Source organism: Cervus canadensis, chromosome 19 (assembly GCF_019320065.1).
Source record: "Cervus canadensis isolate Bull #8, Minnesota chromosome 19, ASM1932006v1, whole genome shotgun sequence".
Lineage (NCBI taxonomy): Eukaryota > Metazoa > Chordata > Mammalia > Artiodactyla > Cervidae > Cervus > Cervus canadensis.
In genome coordinates this window covers 41,718,452-41,740,659 of record NC_057404.1, presented here as the reverse complement: position 1 = coordinate 41,740,659, position 22,208 = coordinate 41,718,452, and the positions used below count along the sequence as shown (strand labels likewise).

Here is a 22,208-nt window from a genome sequence, read left to right as displayed (position 1 = left end):
CAGCATCAGTCCTTCCAATGAATATTCCGGACAGATTTCCTTTAGGATGGACTGGTTGGATCTCCTTGCAGTCCAAGGAACTCTCAAGAGTCTTCTCCAACACCACAGTTCAAAAGCATCAATTTTTCATCACTTAGCTTTCTTTATAGTACAACTCTCACATCCATACATAACCACTGGAAAAACCATAGCTTTGACTAGATGGACCTTTGTCAGCAAAGTAATGTCTCTGCTTTTTAATATGCTATCTAGGTTGGTCATGGCTTTTCTTTCAAGGAACAAATGTCTTTTAATTTTATGGCTGCAGTCACCATCTGCAGTGATTTTGGAGCCCAAGAAAATAAAGAATCTCACTGTTTACATTGTTTCCCCATCTATTTGCCATGAAATAATGGGACTGGATGCCATGATCTTAGTTTTTTGAATGTTGAGTTTTAAGCCAACTTTTTCACTCCCCTCTTTCATCAAGAGGCTCTTTAGTTCTTTGCTTTCTGCCATAAGGGTGGTGTCATCTGCATATCTGAGGTTATTGATATTTCTCCCAGCAGTCTTGATTCCAGCTTGTGCTTCATCCACCCTGGCATTTCGCATGATAAGTTAAACAAGCAGGGTGACAGTATACAGCCCTGACGTACTCCTTTTCCAATTTGGAATCCGTCTGTTCCACGTATGGTTCTAACTGTTGCTTCTTGACCTGCATATGGATTTCTCAGGAGGCAGGTAAGGTGGTCTGGTATTCCCATCTCTTGAAGAATTTTCCACAGTTTATTGTGATCCACACAAAGGCTTAAGCGTAGTCAATAAAGCAGATGTAGATGTTTTTCTGAAACTCTCTTGCTTTTTTGATGATCCAAGGAATGTTGGCAATTTGATCTCTGGTTCCTCTGCCTTTTCTAAATCCAGCTTGAACATCTGGAAGTTTACAGTTCACATACTTTTGAAGCCTGGCTTGGAGAATTTTGAGCATTTCTTTGCTAGCGTGTGAGATGAGTGCAATTGTGCAGTAGTTTGAACATTCTATGGCATTGCTTTTCTTTGAAATGAAAACTGACCTTTTCCAGTCCTGTGGCCACTGCTGAGTTTTCCAAATTTGCTGGCATATTGAGTGCAGCACTTTTAACAGCACTTATTACAACTATTTTAGGTCTTTCTCACAATCACAACTCATCTAGATTATTTTAATACCATCTCAATTGGTCTCTTTACCTCTAGTCTCCATCCTAACATACACTTTTGCTACATCCTTCACATTACTATCATAGTTATCTTCTCATGATTAAAATATGATCATGACTTTATGCTAAAAATTTAATTCCCTCATCCCATACCCTTCACAATTAAATCTGAGCTCATGAACATGGCTTATAAGGCCCTCAAGATATCCAGCCTTGTCTTGGCAAAGTTTTGTCTCATTTCATCTTTGCTCATTCATCTCTCCCACCCCTACACACAATGCCACTACTACTCCTGTAGTCAAAATACTTCATAAACTACCAAAGTACCTTGGAAACTTACTTTCCAAAGTTTTGGAAACTTGTAATTCCCAAAACTTATCAGGCCAAGTTCTCTGTTTTGTACGATGTTCCCTCTGCATGGGAGCATTCCCTTTTTTTTTTTTTCCCCTGGCATAACCTTCTTTTCATTTGTTTAAATACAACTCCCTTCTGAAGATAGCCTCCCCATCTCCAGCTGGATTGGGTATATCAGTATTACTCTATGATCCCAGGTGGCACAGTGGTAAAGAATCTCCCTGCCATTGCAGGAGACACTGAGAGACTCAGGTTTAATCCCTGTCAGGAAGATCCCCTGGAGAAGGAAATGGCAACCCACTTCAGTATTCTTGCCTGGGAAATTCCACAGAGGAGCCTGGTGGGCTATAATCCATGGGGTCGCAAAGAGTCAGACATGACTAAATGAGCACAAAATTAGTCTATATGTGCACTTATAGTATACACCCGATTTGTGATCTGATAGTTAATGGGCTCCCTACATAAAAATTTTTCCTAAAGGTGACAGCTGGCTTTCATCTGTGTTATCTTCAGCATCTAGCTCAGTGCCTAGCACATAAGAGGCACTCAATATTTTTTTTTAAATGAACACTTAAGATGGGAGTGATTATCATCAACAAATCTGTTACATTAACATCCTTCAGCCTAAATCTGAAGACACCAGCTAGCCTACTCAGACCTACATATCAGTTTGTTTGTTTGTTTTGAAGAATGTTTCAAATTAATTTTGGCTGCGCTGGTTGGTGGTTGCTTCGTGTGGGCTTTCTCTAGGAGCCGTGAGTGGGGCTACTCTTCATCGCAGTGCGCCAGCTTCTCTTTGTGGTGGCTTCTCTAGTGGCAGAGCACCGGCAATAGCCTCGTGGGCTTCAGCAGCTGCAGCACGTGAGCTCAGCAGTTGCAGCCGATGGGCTGTAGAGCACAGGCTCAGTAATTCTGGCACACAGGCTTCACTGCTCCGAGACATGTGGAATCTTCCCGAACCCGGGATCAAACCCGTGTCCCCTGCATTGGCAGGCAGATTCTTACCCGGTGCACCACCAGGGACGTCCTAAGATTCACTGATTGACAACTCACCTCAAAAGCAGTCCCATTTTATAAATCCACATTTTAAAAACTGTAAATAAGGAATTTGGGGGGGAAGGCAAAACAATTACATATGAACATGTTACAGTGACTAGATTTTTAAGCTTGCAAGTATTAATACAGAAAAAGGCAACTAAGTTATGTAAAACTGAACCACTGTAGTGGTGGTACCCTGAATTCTGTTCTTCCAGCTAGAGTAGGAGACCTTGTAGTGCCTGAGTAAAGAGGAAGAGGAAAAGGTTGCCTCTTCACTTCCAGTTCCCTCAAGGGAAGTCTACCTTTGACAGTTTCCTTCCTACTTCTTTCAGTAAATCTCTCCATCTAGTCTCCAGTATCCTTAACCATCCCTTTTGTCCCTAATTATAGCCCTATCCAAGCCAGGGGTACCCATTTAGCCCTACCCCAAAAATGCTCCAGGGTAATCTTGCCCTTCTCTCCATTTGTGCAGAATAGAAACAAGAAATGGCTAAATTCATATAAACCTTCAAATATCTAGTTATATCTTAACTCTTGGCCTTTGTGTCTAAATTACTGTTGGAGAACTGATCAAGCATTGTAGCAACCACGTTCTTTCTTGTATAGGTCTTTTTGTAAGATGGGGAACCCATATCATGGAATCATGCTGTTCTTACTGGGCATATATGATAAAGCCCATTCACATTATTAATCATTAACTTTGAGACTTAATACATTTTGATGATGGGATATCTCTGAAATTGTCATACTTCAACATCAAATGAGCCAAATTCTTACAAGTTTTTTTTAGATCTAATAGAATGTTTCTTAGTAAGTTTCATTCTTTCTTACTGTGCCATGTGTTAAATCACTACTTCCCTGCAATGAAAAAAATCAACAGGTACTAGATAGCATTAAAAACTAAAAGCCTCCCATATGTGGCTCCATTAAGCCACTCAAATACTATGTAGATCAATTCTTTAGAACCACACAGTACAACATTCCCATAATCACACCTACTTTAAAATTCTGTAATTTATCTGTACATTTATCATCACTGTCTTACACATTCTCACCTATATATTTAAATAATCAAATTCAATATGGGTAAAATGATCATTTTGGTCTAAATTACAAGACATCTCTGTTTAGATTTTGTAGATTGTTATGGAAACAAGAAACACTGTCGTTATTTTTGGGAAGTAATTCTATTTGACATCCTTACTTTTAGTTAAGTACTTTTAATTTGTATTTTGAAGCCCAAATATACGGCGACCAGCCCAGTGGCTTCAGCCCATGCCACAAACCTAAATGTCAGTCAGCCTGCACTTACTTGAAACACCTAACTTAGAAACCTAATATATACCAATCACAAACTTCCAACTCAGCTTAAATAGCTTACCTGACCCTAGAAAACAGGACCTGCTGGCCTTACAAGAAAATCCCTGACCTCCGAGGCAACCATGCTCTGCTTTGCTGCTTCTAATGATCTATAAAACTCCCTCTTGCTTAAAATCCCTGGAGAAGGGAAAGAGTGTTCCACTGCTTACACCCTCAATCTACAGACTGTTTTTCCTTGAATAAAGGACATCAAACTTGTTACTGAATTGTTTTAATTTTGTCATTTGATAGCACCTAATCCTCAAATTTCTTATCTAAATAATCTACCCCCAATTTTCAACTACTTGATTTTATTTGAAATTTTAAAGAAAGATTTATATATTTAGAGTATACCAAAATCAGATGTATTCTAGTTCTGATCATAATCATGAACTTTAACTTTCAATAAAATACGCTATTTAAAATTAATGTTAATCACTATGTTTTATGTGAATAATACTGATAAAAAATACCTCCAAACTTAAGACTGACAGCAAATTATTATTATTAAAACCAAATCTGAATTACATTGTTGTTTGTACTGAAGGAAAAACCTCTTACTGGATGTAAATTTTTTACAGTTTACAAGGATGCCATTTATCATCAATAACCTGAGAAATGTGAGATACTGAAAATATTCAGTAATAAAAATATTCTTATTCCAGACTGATCTATTTTTGTTCTAATTCATTAGTTTTAAAAAATCTACATTGAGGTAATTCACATACCATAATACCCAGTCTTTTTAAAGTGCACAGTTTAGTGAATTTCAGAATATTCACAGAGTTATGTAATCATCATCATTACTTAACTTTCATCACGTCCCCATAAAAGACCACATACTCATAAGCTGCCACTCCCCATTCCCCTGCCCTAGTCCCTGGTAACGAGTCATCTACTAGTCATTTCCCATGAATGGACCACACAGTACATGGCCTTTCATGTCTGCCTTTTTTCACTTAGCAGAATGTTCTCAACCTTCAGGATACATGTTGTAGCAATACCAGTGTTTTGTTCTTTCTTATTAACTAATAATATTCCATCATATAGAGACACCATATTTTATTTATCCATTTATTAGCTGATGGACATTTGGGCTGTTTCCACTTTTTGGCAGCTATGAATAATACTCTGAACATTCATGTACACAACTCTTTACATGGAAAGTGCTCAAATTTAATTTTTAGCTTTACATTTGGGTATGGTTCATTATGTGCCAAAAACCATCTTATTTTAAGGTCAGATGATGTTCTCAGCATGAAAATAAGTCTCCTAAACCACACTAACTTGTCTTGATTACAAAATAAAATTCTGAACTGGAAAGATATAAAGACTAATTTGATTTTTATGCAAAAAATATGAAATAACATTTAGTTGAGTTGGGGTCCATATTACCTATTCCAAGTAGAATTTGGAAACATCCAGTTTACATATTCATAACTTTATATTAAATCTGGACCATAACATTTGTAATTTAATCAATAAAATGGCATAAACTGTGTTAGAGCCAGTGTCCTTAGCAAACTATAAAACTGTGACAACACAAGTCAGAATGGCCATCGTTAAAAAGATCTGCAAATAACAAATGCTGCAGAGGGTGTAGAGAAAAGCGAACCCTCCTGCACTGTTGGTGGGAATGCAAATTGATGCAGCCACTGGAAGACAGTATGGCGGTTCCTTAAAAAGCTAAAAATAGACGTGCCATATGATCCAGCAATCCCATATATTCAGGGAAAACTAATTTGAAAAGATACAACTCAGTGTTCACAGCAGCACTATTTACAATAGCCAAGACATGGAAGCAACCTAAATGTCCCATCAACAGATGAATGTATAAAGAAGATGTAGTATATGTACATGATGGAATACTACTCAGTTGTAAAAATGAATGAAATAATGCCATTTGCAGCAACATGGATGGACCTAGAGATGATCATACTAAGTTAAAGACAAATACCTAATAAACCATGATGAAAAGTATGTAAGTATATGTATAACTGAATCACTTTACTGTGCACCATAAACTAACACTGTAAATCAAGTATACTTCAATAAGAAAAAAAATTCTGTGACAGTGTTACAAAGATCTGAAAATATAGACATAATAGTATTAATAACTTAAGTATATGTACTAGTCTGTGTTAACCATGTTTATTCACAGTACATTTTAACTAACCCCTGTATTCACAGTATTACAATAATGTGGCTACACTGATGCATTCATATATTAGGACTCCATAATTTGGATTAGTTATTCTGTTGCCACTTTTATGCTAATTTTCTTCATTCTTTATATTCTTCTCCTGTTTTATGCTACCTCTTGCAAGAAGATCTGATCTACCATAATTGAAAGACTTCAATATAATATTCATTAAGAAGGAAGAGATTGTGTTAGCTCTTCAGCATTTTTGTATCTTTTTAATTTCTGAATGTAAGTTTCTTTCAATATATAAAACTGTAATCTTTTTTAGCACATTGCACACTACAATATAAAAAATGATTATTTTCTTTTTTTCAGATGGGGACATTTCTATCACTGTAATTCAGATAGGTTAAATGCAACTGTCAAGTGGGTTCTCTATATTACCAGATATGTGAATGGTGTTAAGTCTGAGCTAGTCCTAAACTGCTTCCTAAAACATCAAAATACTTGTAGGCCATGGTCCTTTTAATTTTAGCCTTAGCAAAACTAAGTAGAAATATGTTTGTTAGTGTAAATACAAACAGAAAACATAATCAGCCAATAAATTTACTCTAATGCCAAATAAAAATGAATTTGAGATAACATAATCACTTCTCTCCATTAAGCATGGATAATCTAGAACTTCATATATTAGGATTTATTTACATGCAGTAATTTCTTGGATACAACCCTGATAGTGGTCAATATAAAAAATACAGTAGCACCATTATAATACAGAGGTTTAATTTCAGATATAAAAGTATGTTTGTAGGGCACGGAAGACATGAGTTCTTCATCTTCTAAGCAAAATTCCATTACAAAAATTTCTGCAAAACAAACTATCTTCTAGCCTCTACTGATAGCCCACTTATTTTAAAGGTAGTGTTGGATATAAGCAATATCACAGCAAAGGGAGAATTTAGAAAATTCCTTTTATAACACAACACTGTAAATCAACTATACACCAGTGAAAACATTTTGAGGCAGTGAATGTGTATTTGTTACACTAGTGGGCAAATTAAAGTTGGCTAATAGTCAAAGGGTAAAAAAATAAACACCTTAGTAGTTGAGAGTGAGAGCTTTTCAACTATATTTTAAGATTAAAAAAAAAGGGCTTGGAGATCAGACTGCCTAGGTTTAAATCCTGGCTTTATTACTTAGTAACTGTAAGACCTTGAATGTTTCATCTGTGCAATGGGGATTTGATGAGAGAAAGAATTCAAGGGCCCAGCACATAGTACTTCGAATAATTGTTAACACCTATTATTAAGCATTTTAAGTATATATTATTTTTAATCTCTTTCATCTTTGGTTATTATTTTCATTTTGCAATCCTTCCACCATGACTTATCTGTAAAGGTGTGTAATAATTAAGAGTGATACAGTAAAACCTAAGCTATCCGGAATGTTTGAGAAACCCAAAGAATACATTTGTAGGTATCAAAAAATAAAACAAATGGGATAAATTTATTTCCTACCCTATAACATGTTTCCATGTCTTCTAAACAGGAGTATACCAGTGGTAAACTTTTTCTTAATAAATCACTATTATTATGAATATCAATTATATGTCTATGTTAAAATTTCACAATCTCTTAAAAGCTTACCAACAGGAATATGTCTGTTTGATTCCACCCAAGGATTTTTTAACATTAAGTCCATGAATAGAATTCAGGGACTGTGAAATTGAATTTTTAAAATTACGTCTTTATATTCACTAAATCTCCCAAGTGAAAATTAGCATTTCCTTCAATCATGAATGAAAGCAGCAAACAGCTGTACCTACATATGTATCTCCAACAGAAATCATAGATCCTTTGTATCACATTACAACTGTTGCAAACTCTGGAAATTTTATGTTTATTATTATTTCAAAAGTTTGGTCTTTATTAGAGCCTCCACTAGATCTTACTGTGTTAATAATAAAGAACTTATATTCCCATATCAAAAGTTTGTTTTTCTCGGGACTTCCCTGAAGGTCCAGTGGTTAAGGCTCTGCTCTCAATACAGGGGGCCCCGGTTTGATCCCTGATCAGGTAGCTGGATCCCACATGCTGTAATTAAGAGTTTGTGTGATGCAACTAAAAATTCTGCATGCCACAATTAAGACCCAGCACACACAAATAAATAAAAGTTTGTTTTACTTTAATATTTTGAGATTCTGTTTCAATTTTTTTTATTTTGTAATGCTATGAATTTTATTTTATACTTTTAAAAGCATAAATGTAAGAAGAGTCCATGGTTTCACCAGACTGCTAAAGTGGTTTGTGACTCAAAAAAGTTAAGAAAGTTGACCTCAAATTTGTCCCAGTCTGCTGTACTCTGTTAATTTAGAACATTAACATGGTCCGTTGTATTTTCATACCAAAGTTTGTTTAGATTAGCGTAGTACAAATTAGCTTCTCTGGGACTTTTCTTCATGGACCTCTTGGATATCATGCGTTCCCATTGAGTAGGCAGGAATATTTCCTGCCTTGTACCTTAGCTTCTGAAAGAGCAAAACAAATAAGAGGGAAAAATAAGTTAAATAAAAGTAGCTTCAGATACACTGCAAGTAGAAATATAAAACATTCTACTCTTCCACTTTCTAAATTAAGAGACAATAAATACTCCATTCAATAATTTACTCTGGCATTAACTGCATGGGTTCAAATTCTACTTCTATTTATCAGCTCTGTGACCTTGGGACAGTAACTTAATCTCTCTGTGCATAAGTCTCTTTATTTGTAAAAGGAGGTTAATAAGCACTGTACCTGGTACATTATAAGAACTGTACCTGGTACATTATAAATGTTCTATAAATATTACTTATTGTTATAGATTTGTTTCACCCTATGGCCAATTAATGTTTGACCAATTAATAACATTTATATAGCACTGTAGTCCACAGTGCCTGTTCACATGCATTATGACATCTGAAGCACATAATAACCCTGTGAGAAAGGACAGTTATTATTACACCTACTTTAGTGTTGAAGGAACTAAGACAAGTAACCTCACCAGTATCACACAAATAGGAAGCAACGGAACAAGAACTCAAACCTGGATTTCTTCTCTCACTCCAACTGCCAAATCCTTTGTATCTACCACAGGAGACTGGTTACAAGAGAGAACAAAAGAAAGCTTATTCAGGGAAGAGGGAGGGGGCAGAAGTGTCGGCAGGCCATGAGGTAAGCACTTCGGTGCTCTGGAACTCACAGGGTGGTCCTCTGAGTAATCTGTATCACCTAGGACCGTGTTAGAATTATAGAATCTCAGGCTCCACCCTGGCCTACTAAATCAAAAACAGCATTTTTGAACAAGTCCCGAGTGATTGAAGATACTAGTTTGAAAAGCAGGTTCACTAATTGCTCTAGTGATGCTATTATGATCACTTGAATAATATACATTTATCACAGACCTAAGCAGTTTTTATTAGGTAATACTCTAGCTTACTGCTTTCCTTTTTTAAAACTTAAGAATTAAAACTGAAAAATTGAAAACAAACTTTTATATCCATTTAATTCTTAAAGACCTTCACACTCTTAAGTGGGACCATTAAGGTGCGTTAGAAAACTTTAAGCAGGTCAGTGTTTACCTTTCAATTCCTTTTAAAAATTAACGTCTTACTACCCTTTGCCTGAGATATGATATATTGGAAAGCAAAACCAACTCTCCTTTGTTTTCACCGGCAGAATAAAACCTTACATTTCTCCCCCTGGATATTTCAGATACTTTCAGTAAGTATTCAGTTTCTCGGACTCCAAACTCTGATTTCTTGAATGAGTTTTTAACTTTCTGGCTCTAGGGACTGAGACAGACCAACAGGAAGAAAAAGGTATTAGGCCTACTCCCATACCTAAACCTTGGCGATGGTGACCAAACGCAAGTAAACAGCCCGCCCCAATCCCTATTCTCCATCCTAATAATTCACAGTTGGGCTTAATTTCTAGGCTGCCCTAATTCCGGGGACTGGTCAACGGGCACACTCTTCTCTGCGTTGATCTTCTAGGCCCTAGGTCAGAACAGCACTAACTTTTCGCACGTGGGAGCGCTGATCAGGGGCCTTCCAGGTTCTACTTAAAATAACTGTTCCCATTTTGAGGGGCGACTTCTCCCAGAGGTTAATCAGTCCTGGCCGGCAGGCGAGCCAATGTTGCTCACCTGCTCCACCGGAAACTTCAAACGCAGACTCAATCTAGACTAAAGGTATCCAGTAATTAACGCATAGTACCTCCCACCGCACATTCCTGATTGGGCGCGTGAGAGAGGGATGTGTCGGCTCGCGCTCTTACCAGTCCGGGGAATTCCATTTCCTCTCCCTCCCACCAGCATAAGCATTCAGGGGCGGTGCTTCCCGGTCGACTGCCCTCCCCAGCTCGAGCCTGTGGCCCATCGGCATCTCGCGAGAATTTGTGGCTTTGGGGGCGGGCCCCTACCAGGAAGAGTGCACAAAACTGCCCTTAAGTCATTGCAGCGCTACAGCTCCTGTTAACCAGCCTCGAGGTTCTCGCGAGATCCGCCTCCTCAATACCAAGTGAGGAAATTGGGGGACACTTTCGGGAGGGGCGTGGGGCGCGACCGCGCAGCTGCCGCTTCCATTACCTTCCTGCCATGGTCTCCTTCCGGTTCTCGATGCTTCTCTGAGTGTGAGGGTTTCCGCCGGTCGTCTACCCTTCCCCCCAGCCCATGACTCGCTTTCGGCCCCCGCCCTCCAATTCCAGCCTCGGATCTGTTTAATAAGAAGGTGCTGTTCCGAAAAGGAGAAAGGGGTTGGCACAGATACGCTCGGCCCTTGACGTGGGGAGGAAACCGTCCCCCTTCAGCCTTAGATTCGTCCTGTGCTCGAGACGGCGGCGTTGGCGGACTGATACGCGGCGGTGAAGAGGCAGGAGGAGGGGGGAGGGGCGGAGCGTGGCAGCTGGCAGTAGTTCCGTCAGAGCGGACATCTTGTGGCTGTGTCGTGCGCGTGAGCCCCGTAGGGCCGGGGAGGCACCAGCTGCCGCGCGGGGAGGAGGCCGAGGCCGCAGCGTGAGGGAGGCCCCGGCCCCTCTGTACGTGTGGGTGTGGACGGCTAGGGGAAGGGAAGGGAGGCTGGCCCCCTGGCCGGCCGGGTAAGGGGAAATGCAGGCCTTCGGTGGCTTCAGTGACCATCCTGTTGGGTGGGGTGGGGTGGGAAGGCTACAGAAGCCGGGGCCTCTTCTGCTTAAGAGGGAGGGGGAATGGGCGCGTCCTCGCGCCTAAGCCGGAGCCTCAGGGGCAGCTCGGGCGCGTGGGGGCTGGCGGTGGCTGGGCGGGCGCGCGCGGGAGCGCGCTGGAAGGCGGAGTGTACGGTGGCGTCAGGGGCGACACCGAATAGCTCTAGGTGCGGGGACAGCAGCACACTTCAAGCCTCTCTGCTTCCTTCCCCTCCCCGGCCGCACCTTTGAGCAGAAACCGAAAGGAGCCGGAGTCTCCTGTCTCCCCCTCCCCCCTTGCCTTTCTTTGCCCTACTGACGCCGGCATAGCGCCGACTAGGCCCCGGCTCCTCCTCTGCTGCGCCCCGGACCCTGCCCCGCACCCACCCCTTTCTCCTCCGCCTCTTCCTTTCCCACCCCGGTCTCTTCCTTTCTAGAGGCCGGGAAGTCAAACTTGCAGCCACCCCTCCGCTCTTCCCGTCATCCTCGCCCCCTCTTCGGGCCGGAGCACGGCATAGAGGCTGGCGGTGGCTCTGCCACCCCACCCACCCCGGATCGCGACCGTTTTTGAGGGACTTGGATTCGTCAGGGTCTCTGCGGAGCCTGTACGAGTGCTGATTTGCTCCGTTTTTGCAAAAGGCGCCTGTGTCTGGCAGAGCCGGCGTGAGACGAAGAGACAATCCTTCCCAGCCGTCGGGATAATCAAAGAGTTTTGGCCGGACCTTCGAGCACACACCGAGATAGTGAGGAGCCAGACGAAAAGCACAGACTATGGCGCTGAAACGGATTAATAAGGTAACACTGGGGCTGAGGGGAATAGGGTCGTGGGAGGAAAGGGAGGCTCAGCCTGGAGGAAAGCCTTGAGGGGAGCAGTATAATATGGAAATATTCCTCCTTGGGTCATTTCCATTAGGGGATGGGGAACGCGGATATACTTTATGAAGAATGAGGTTTGAAAAGAACGGAACACTTCTGGCAAGTGAGGAGTGTTATCTTGAGTATGTGTCAATGGAATCGGTGCAAATTAGGGATGGAGAGTGATTTCAGGAGCCTCGGTTCTTCTCTAAGAAGTGTTAGTCCCTTCTGGGAGTCAGACTTGTCCAGAGACGTTCCCGCAGATGTCATGGCGTTCGTATTCTCATTGCTTGAAAACTTTGTTGTTATATCAAGGCTCTGTGCCTTCTGGAGGAAGAAACGTGGGAAACGCAGAGGAAAGAAAATCTAAGAAATCGGCAGGTCCCAAACTTGATAAAGGGGTCAGGGTAGAAGTCTTGGCAGCTGAAGAGTAGTGAGTGAGTCTAATCAGAGAGTGATCGTCGATTCTGGGCAGGTTACACAAGCATAAGTTGGGTTGGGAGAAGATGGGCTGACACAGTGTTGCCACTTCCTATGTTTTGTACTTGGGGCTTTTCACCCGAAGCTATTTATCAGAGGCACACCGGGAGCTGATGTAAAACCTTTCTGGAAGCTCCGTTTTTCTATGGCATGGGAAGAGGGGGGAGGGTAAAGAGTGAGATGGCAGCACGAGAAGGCTAGTACCTATTTTTGCCTCTATTTAATAACATTTTCTGGGGAAATTGCTTCGCTATATACAACGAGGTTTGATGCTCAACTGTGGCTACAAGTTGGAAAAAATAGGGTTTTTTGAGGTTCTGGGGGTGAACGGAACCTCCACCTCCGGTGGTTTAGTCTCATTTTCTTGCTCTAACTTCTATCCCGCATTTTAAGATGGCGGCTGCTTTAACTGGTTCAGGCTCTTTCCGGCATCTCTTCTTGTAATATGAAATAATAATTGTTTAATGTTATTTTTTATATCAGACCGTACAGTGCTCTAAGACCTCCTACTTAAGACTTAACTATATTCAAACTCTCAGACTGTGTTTCCCTTTTTTGTAACTTGTGTGTGTGTGATGTGTTTGGTTCTTGCACAATCAAGGAGGGTGGAGTATTTCCAGCTTATTTGAAAAAAATGCTGTGGAATAAATTCAGCCTTACTAAAACTAGGAGACAGAAGGTTGTGGGTTGCAAACTTTGGTTTTTGTTAGGTTACTTCTTTTAAAAAGTTTACATGGAAGGAATGGCTAGGACTTGGCTTTACTAAAAATAAACCTGATTCTGCTTAATTTTACATTTAATGTGTGACTTTGGAATATATTTGGCAAACTGCTGTTTTATGAAAGAGATTAGTTTAGATCGTCAATGTATTGATGTGTTGAAATGGTGAATTTTATTTCAGGCCATCATTGTCACTGTGGGTGTATGTGAAATATAAACTTAAGTTTTTATTTTTGAGATAATGGGAAAGGAGTAGGAGTTAAGACTTAAAGTAAAAAGGATTATCAGACCACTTTCTGTGACCACTTTGAAGGCCAGCAACACATTGGAGAAGCATGGTTATATTTTGCAGTATAGTTAATACAAAGAACATAGCATTCCTTGCAAGTCAACACCTTTTTTCTATGGGAATTCATCCAGGCCACTAAGATGTGGAATGATTGCAGATCCACAGATTTTTATGCACGTAGAACAGAATACTTTAAAGGAAGGTCTCATTGGTTTTTTTTCTTTTACAGGTGATACCCAGCTGCTGTGACACCGCTTTAATCATTTAAAAGCTCTAGAGAGGCAATATAATGGTTAAGGGTGTGAACTTTGGAGCAAAAAAATGCTCCAGTTAGAATTTTAAGACTGGGAAAGTTTTTGTCTGTGTGCCTCTGTTATGTATGAGCTGTGAATAATTGAGTGTTTAGTATGTTCCAGGCACTATTCTAGATCATACTAAGGATGCATCAGTGAGCAAAACGAATAGAGTCCAAGAATTTTTTTTTTTTTTTTTAGGATTAAATCAGTTCAGGTGTGGCTTTGAACAGACCCCCCCCCCCCCAGCCCCAGCACCTGGTACTCATACTATTACTGCAACTTTAATATTACTGTGTTTAATTTTTAAGAGTTTTTATTAAAGAACTTTTCTAGTCGAGTACTCTTCATCAATACCATACTGTCTCCTTTTATAAATACTTAGAAGGTCTGTGTAATACAGAAACTGGACCTAATACTTTCCAAAACTGGAAAAAAGTGTTTATGTGGGACATTATTGATTCAGTCTATAGAAAAGTTGTGGTTTGGTTTTCAGCTGTTTAGTGTCAGAATCACATGGTCAAACTTAAAAAACCAAAAACTCAGATTCAAACAATTTTAGCAAGTGGGCAGCTCTGATGGGAGATGCTCTTTATTTTAGGCACCTTCTTTATTTTTAAATTTTTTCTTTCCTGCAGCTGCCCAGATTCTAAATGTTGATAGATCGGTGTCCTTCGTTGATATTTTATTGAAATGCTTATTTTGGGAATATTTTTAATCAGTAGTAGTTCATTTGATTAAGTTTTTGAATTTCTTTCCTGAAGCTTATGTTACAATTTTGTTTATTTCTTGGACCAAGCAACCTTATCAATCAACTCTTTTATTTTTCCTCTTGTATTTATTTGGACAAGCTGTGATATTACAAGGCTGTTAAACAACAAGAATCAAAAAATGGGAACTCCCACGTTAGTTGGTGGTGTTTTGAGAGCCATAGGCAATTTTTCTGCTCCCATTAAACAAAATAACCACTGTCCATGTATTTTGAGGAAGTTTAAAGAGAACTTTGCATAAAATATATGAACCAAACCTGAAAGAATAGTTCATGCTTTGAGTGTTTGTTTGCAGGGTGTCAGAACTGTTTGAAGCACTTGGATTAACTCATTTAATCTTAAGACAGTCCAAGGAAGTAGGTACAATTGTTACCTCCATTTTTGAGGTTAGTAAACCTGAGGCACAGAGAGATTTAAAAAATCCACCTAGGGTCACAGCATGGCAAAGTCAAGATTAGAACCTAGGCTGTTGAACTCCACAAAGTGTGTACTCCTAACCACTACATTTTCATGTTATCTTTTTAGGGGGTTGGTATTCAAAAAGGTTTCTTTTGCATATATCTTTCTGCTAATAGCTAGGTTTTAGCATCTACTGTGTATTGAACACTGTTTCTAAGCCCTTTATCAGTATCTTCTCATTTTATCCTCACAACAGCCATATGAGATGGATGCTCTTAACATTCCATTTTACACATCAGGAAACGGGCGTGGAGTAAGTTCCTTGTCTTACGCTCAGATGGCTGGGAAGGGGCTGAGATTCAGATTAGTCTGCTTCAAGAATTCAGACTCCTAAACTCCTTGTGAACTGCTGCTTTGAACAATTTCAATTCCTAAATTTAATTTTGCTTCCTGAAATAACCTCTCCTCTCTTACTGAACGTTTAGATAATTGGGATTTAACTTTATTCTTAGGTTATAGCTAATTCTTCAGTCTAGATCTGAGCTAAGATAAGTTTTGGAAGTAGAAGTGAACTTCTTTTTGGGTTAGTATCTTCAAGGACTAAGGGAACCACTATATGCTACTTACTTGAGTAAGGTTAACTGATACTTGCTTTGGTTTCATCTTGATCCTCTGCAATGTTAATTCTGGTACTTATACAAATGGGAAGTTGAATACTCTTGCTTTAGCTCTGGGGAAAGGCATCACCAGTTATGTCTATCATATTGTATGTTAACTCGTGGGTTCAGGTGTCCTTTGATACCTCAATTCTTGAGGGTTTTCCAAAGCATTTCACTATAATCTCTTTATTAAAGAAGACAGACACCAAGTTCCTAGAACTGAGATTAAGTGTTAATCCAATCCCAAATTAGGTTTTGCATTCTATTACATACTATGTGGATTTTGACCTGGGTTACATTTATGTATTAGAATGTTAAAAACAGTTTTTAGAGAGTATAAGTACATGAGGTCTTACCAGACTTACTGAATCATTTCTCTGGGATCAGCCATAATTTTAAAATGTCCCCTAGGTGATTCTGAAGCCTCCTCTGGTTAAGAACCTCAGACATAAGCAGGGAGGGTGTGTGTTTTCGGTCATGTCTGATCTTTGTGACGCCGTGGACTATAGCCCACCAGGCGGCTCTGTCTGTGGGATTTTCCAGGCAAGAATACTGGAGTGGATTGCCATTTCCTTTTCCAGAGGATCTTCCGGACCCAAGGATCAAACCCATGGCTCTGGTGTCTCCTGCATTGTCAGGCAGATTCTTTACCACTGCACCACCTGGGAAGCCCTAAGACATAAGGAATAGTCATTTAATCTTACTGAGGTCTTAATGTTTGGCCCAGTAGTCTAGTCCCAGGGGACAAAATACAGGGAAACCTGTTATTACCCGTGGGACTCTCTGTTTTGAGTGAAGGAAGCAAGCGTATAAATGCATAAATTGGTATTTGTCACCCTGTATAATTTTTCAAAGTTACTAAAATCAACAAACATTTATTTAAGATAAGGGGAATTGTTATTTAAATGTCTGATTTACCCGTGATTAAAGCTAGATTTGTCTAGCTTTGTCTTAGATTTTAGATTTGTCTAAATATCTTTCTCCACTATATTTTGTTATTGTTAGTGTGTTTTTTCATTTATAACTACCGTACTATTTTACTACTACTACTATTTTATTTCACTGTAAATTTTGTGCTCTTGATCTAGTTTTGCTATCCGGTTGTATAGTGTAACTAAGAATGGATGTGTTTAGTGAGTTTATTATTTGCCAGTCTAATGTTAGATGAGGTTTGGTCTCAAAATGGTACCCTTGGTCCTGTTATGTGGGGAGGGTAAAAGTTCAAAGAAGTATCTTATACTTGCTCAAACATCTGATTTTTATCTCCAACTATACTTATAACATAATGTATCATTTAGAGACCTCCAACCAGCTTTGTTAAAATTTGTTGTTTTTAACCTTTAGATTTCCTTGTGTTTTACCCCTCCTTGGTTACTTGTTCATGCAATACTTCACGTTAATTCTAGTCTTGTTATAATTTCATGGCTAATATATAACTGAATGTTTTCAACTAGTGGACTGCTGTTAATTTTGTCTTCCCTATCTTTAAAATGCCTTATTTGCGTTTGTAGTTCAAAGCTTGGAAACTAGATTTGGTTCTGTGTCTTTACCCCCATTTAGAGATAATGCTTACAAAAGAATAGCTTTGAGTAATCTTAAGTGAGTTACCTTAATGGTGATTTAAAGAAAGAAAATTATAGTATTATTCACTCAAGCCATTCTTTGTACTTTGTCTGAATGAATAAGCATACTTGTCTCATAATTATAACTAAACAGGAAGTTAATTTCTTGTCAGTGATGTAATGAGACATGGTATGCAGCGCTTATCTCTTAATCCTTAAAGTAAAAGAAACTCTACAGAATTTCTCAAAAGAAGTTAAAATCCCAAACTAAATTGACTCTTAAAAGGGCCATTCCTTCCATATATGAAATTGTTCAGACCCGAAAATTTTTTTGCCAAACTTCCTTCTTTTGAAATCACTTCCGGTAGCCATGCATTTCTGAGATATTTGTTGTTTTTCTTCCTTACTGTTTGTTTCTATGTATGGTATTTAAATTTGACAACATTGAAGTTTAAAATTTTTTTGTTTACTTCATAGCAGACTTGATGTTTAGAAGAATTAGAGCAATTATTGTCTTACTAGTTGGGCTATTAATACTGCATGTTGACCTTTATCATTGGTCTGAGGATATACCTTTATATTTGCTAGATTGTAAAGCCTCTTTGAGGGTGATCCTTATCTCAAAATTTCTTAAGGCACTTATTCTCTTTGCTTTCTGCATCATGCCCTCATCCATCTCCTAGAGTAGTATTTTATGTTGGTCAGTATAGGTTTAAGAGGCAAGGTCTGTCTGTATTGTGTGAATTCCCATGGTCATATAAATCTTTAAGTCAAGGGAAAGTTTTGAAAGAAATTGGCTCTTAAATACAAGAAGTAGCTTATACTAAGGGACTGAACTTTAAGTTTTCTCCAAATTGATGATACAAAATGTGTTTATGCTACTTTAGTCATTATGACTTTGATGCAAAATGGATGTCAGAGATTGGAATAACATGATTGTGGAATGTGGTGGTAATTATATTTAATATCATAATTAATAATTGTACTTGACCTTACCACAGTAGTCATCTGAGTTAAGTTTTGCAAAGTCCTGGAGAGAATGATGGAACTAGACAAACTAGAAAAGGTTATTTAGGAAGTTATACCTCAATAGCAGAATTGATTAAATAGGAACTTTGTTTTTGTAAATGTTGGCTTTGGTTATGTTGCTCTAACGAGTAAGTAGTGGTGGTCATTAAAAGAATGTTACTGGAGGTTTTGAATCTTACTAGTAACTCATCTACCCATATGTCTGCTCTATAATTTTATTATTCATAATGCTTGTTTTTTCAATTTATAAGCTAGAGAAACAAAAAGCAAATATTTAGCATTATGTTTAGACTTCTGCTCTTATCCAGTATCTGTCAGCCTTTTCATGTTTTACTTCTAATAGTCAATTGTCAAAGATACTGTGTTCCATGATGATAGAAGCAAAGATAGATCTTCCTCAAAATAAACTGTAGGCTTTTGAGTCCCATATAAAGAATGGTCAGACTCATTACTGTTTAATCACATACCTCCGGATGAAAACCCTCACTAGCTTAAGCTATACCTGTTGGTTGGCTTTTAGAGAAAATTCATTTACTTATTTTTCTATGGGTCTATTTAGGCTTTTAAGGGAAAGGAGAAGCATATTTTCCCAGTGGGAGAAGGCCTGGATTCTCACACTACCAGGGGTTCAGGTCTCAGGAGAAGCAATTCAGAGGAAAATAATCCTCAAAGGAGATTTCCCCACAAGAGCACATCATGGTGAAGAAGTGTCTAACTTTTTTTTTAATGGACAATACAGTTTTCAGCATTGTGCCCTAGTTACATTAGGGGCTCCCCTGGTGGCATAGTGGTAAAGAATCTGCCTGCCGATGCATGAGATGCCAGTTCGATTCCTGGGTCGGGAAGATCCCCTGGAGTAGGAGACGGCAACCTACTTCAGTTTTCTTGCCTGGAAAATTCCACAGACAGGAGCCTGACAAGCTGCAGTCTATGGGATTGCAAAGAGTCGGAAGCAACTGAGTACACACACATAAGCACACATAGTTAATATGTTGTTGATCTTAGTGTCCTTTCAAGGTGAGTGGAGCCTTTAGCTAGTGTTTGCCAAACTCCCCTGCCACCTATTTTCTATTTCAGCGGTCTTGATAGTTGGTAAAGAACCCACCTGAGTAATGCTTTTCTCTATGGTCGGGAAGTATGGTCAGAGTACAAAGACTTTGTTGGTTCTATATATGAGCTGTTCTTTCTGATTGTTGCCACTGTTCCTCTTAAACTACTAAGCGAAGAGCTGACAATTGAAGTAGTTCATCTAATTTTATAAATTGTTTTTGTCTCTAAGGCCTGGGAAACCTTTAGGTTCTAAAGTCATTTTATAAGGTGAACACCAGAGACAAAATAGCTTTTGAATATTCTTTGAATAGATGCTACATTGGAAACTGATCTCAAATCTAATAAATACAGTTCTTGCAGTTCCACAAATAACTGTTTTCTTACTTGACTTTAAAGTCCACATAACTTGAAAAATGGGTAACCTAGGCTCACACTGAGTACAGTGAGATACAAACCAACGGTGAATAAGAAGAAATAAGGAGTAGAAACAAGAAAACACCAGTTTTCTGTGTCTCGTTTAATTTGTGGCATTTATTCCTTGAGTAAAATGAAGAGTTGGTTGATGGGATTGAAATTTTTGTCTCCAGTTTGCCAGATACCGTATCAAAGTCATTAACTTAAATACATCTTTGGTGCAAGGACACTGAGAAAGTAGCCGTAAATGTATCTCTGGATCGATTTTTTAGGTTGTCCAGTAGATACACTACTTTGCTCTCCAACCAGTCCTGAAGCTCAATATATCTTACATTTGATTCAGTCTTTCCTTTCCCCTCTTAAGGGGGTGCTAATATAAAATGGATAGAAGACCTATTTCCATAAGATTGTAAAGGTAAAGTGATCAGTGTGTTAAGATAATTTTCATCCCTGGTGACTTAAGTTTATGTTCCTAATGTAGTTATCTATTCATCTGTCCTTTGTAGCAGGAATTCCTACAATATGGTAGGTGAGGATGGTCTTTGATATCCTGTAAGTTAAGTAAAAGTTTTGTTTAGGCATCTGTATTGGGCTAGAGGGTCGGCAGTTCATCAGATTATTAGAATTCCTAGTCTTTGTCACAAATAATGCCATGTACATGGCTAGGAGTGTATGAAAATGTGAAGAAACAACAGAAACCAAATTTAGGATGGTCAAAGAAATTTAGGATAGTCTTGTTAACTTGTCAGGGAAAGGGAAGGGTATGTGGGGAGTACATGAAAGATCTGCAACACTTAAAATCTGAAAGAGGTATGGTAAAAGGATCTAGAAAGTCATTTCTAGTGTACTATTGCTAGTACATCAAAAAATCCAAATTTCATTTGTCTTGCTTAAAAAGCGATCAGTGGAATTGCCTGTGGAATAGTCTTTGCTATAGTAATCAAGACTCAAAAGATCTAGCCCAGATTAACCTTTCTAGCCATATCTGCTACTCTTAACCTGTACCCATTGTGTGTCTGGTATACCAAACTACAAGCGAGTTTTTTAACAACCTGTTTTCTTTCACTCCCCTGGATTTTTAATTTCTGTATCTTGACTGCTTATCCCTCTATCAAGACCCAACTCAAATGTCACTGGTTTAAACTTAGGCAAGGTTAGTGATAACCATTTCAAAATTCACAAAGCAGTTGAATGCCTTTTAAGTATTCAGGTTGTTTGAAATGTAATTTTTTATTTTTTTATATTATGTCTACTTTTTGTTAGTCTACTGGGGAAAGCATTCATGGTCTATTTTGTTATTTTCAGATGTAACATGCTTGACACCAAAAAGGCAATCTCCATATAAATGAATAAATGCTTTGGTGAAATGTGCTAATATTACGCTTTTTATTTTAGAAATAGATTTCACTTAATCTTCAGCTTCTGTCACTGAAAGTTTAGCTCTTTACTAGATAAGACACATGATTTCTTCCTGGTTCTCTAGTTTGATTTTTGAACTTTGCTTCATTTATGTTTCTTACACATGTTACAGCCAGATTAAAGCAGTGCGTTGTATTTTCATGGGATAAATGTGTGTAATAGTAATAGGGCCCAGGTAGCACTCTGCTTAAGATGGTTCTATTTTTTTGTCCCCCTACTTCTTGAGTTGGTTAGGAGAAACCTGGAGTAGTTAACAATCAAAGCAGTAACTGTAGGAATTAGAGCAAGCTACAGCCTTAAGAACTGAAATTGCGTATCTGTATGCCAAGTTAGTTTTTTTTTTATCTCTGCTGCCCATTGTGGCCTCTTTTTTTGGATTCATCATGTAATTTCAGGGCTTGTGCCTGCCAGTAGCTCTGGGTCGCATCCGTACAGCTCATGATTAGAGAAAGAAGGAAATGACCTTTCCAGTTTTTAGCTTCAATTGGGAAAAATCTCTGGTAGGGATAGAGGGACAGACTGATAGGATCAGGTTCTAGCTTGCGTTATTTCCAACTCTGAGCTAATCACTGAAGCTGAAGGTACGAAATTCTGATTATCCTTTCTGAGTAGTTGGTTAATGGTAACTAACAATCACCCAACACTACAATCATACGTTTAGAGTAAGAGAAAAACATTTCCAGAAAGTAAGGGAAGGTGGTATGAGCATTTGACAAAATGCTGCATAGAAGAGCATCTGAGATGACTTCTTACGCTTTTCTCATGTTTTTTCACTGCTCAGATATTTTTATGTCTTACTTGCCTATGCTGTGGACATCATGATGTTATGAGAATTATTTGGTATATTTGAAGTAAGTCCTTGTATTTGTGTAAAAGATATTTTGATCCTTAAGTTAGGATGTTGACTTTAAAGTAGATTTTGCCACATAAGTTATTTGGCCAAGTAATAGATCTTTGAGTATTAAGAGATGTCTTAGTTATGGAGAACTTGGAAAATAAGGCATT

The 22,208-nt window shown here is 38.7% G+C and overlaps 2 protein-coding genes across 8 annotated transcripts in view; one reads left to right on the top strand and one right to left on the bottom strand.

The window, feature by feature from the left end:
- Positions 1–7,042: 7,042 nt before the first annotated feature.
- Positions 7,043–11,241, bottom strand: LOC122422168 (formin-like protein 6). The gene is made up of 3 exons (XM_043438463.1): positions 10,693–11,241; positions 9,151–9,204; positions 7,043–8,596 (listed from the first exon to the last, which is right to left on the bottom strand). Exons 1-3 carry the CDS (start codon positions 11,239–11,241, stop codon positions 8,504–8,506), a joined length of 696 nt encoding a protein of 231 aa, XP_043294398.1. The 3' UTR covers positions 7,043–8,503.
- The window catches only part of UBE2D3 (ubiquitin conjugating enzyme E2 D3), a 28,097-nt gene continuing 16,389 nt past the window's right edge, over positions 10,501–22,208 (top strand). For 2 of the 7 annotated variants that reach the window (XM_043438255.1, XM_043438250.1), the window contains exons 1-2: positions 10,938–11,141; positions 11,904–12,059. In XM_043438255.1, coding sequence (XP_043294190.1) covers positions 12,036–12,059 — 24 coding nt within the window. In that variant the 5' untranslated portion in view covers positions 10,938–11,141; positions 11,904–12,035. Of the gene's footprint in view, positions 10,625–10,699; positions 10,835–10,869; positions 11,202–11,903; positions 12,060–22,208 lie in introns of those variants that run through there. The other 5 variants (XM_043438254.1, XM_043438253.1, XM_043438257.1 and 2 more) reach the window with 5 other exon arrangements.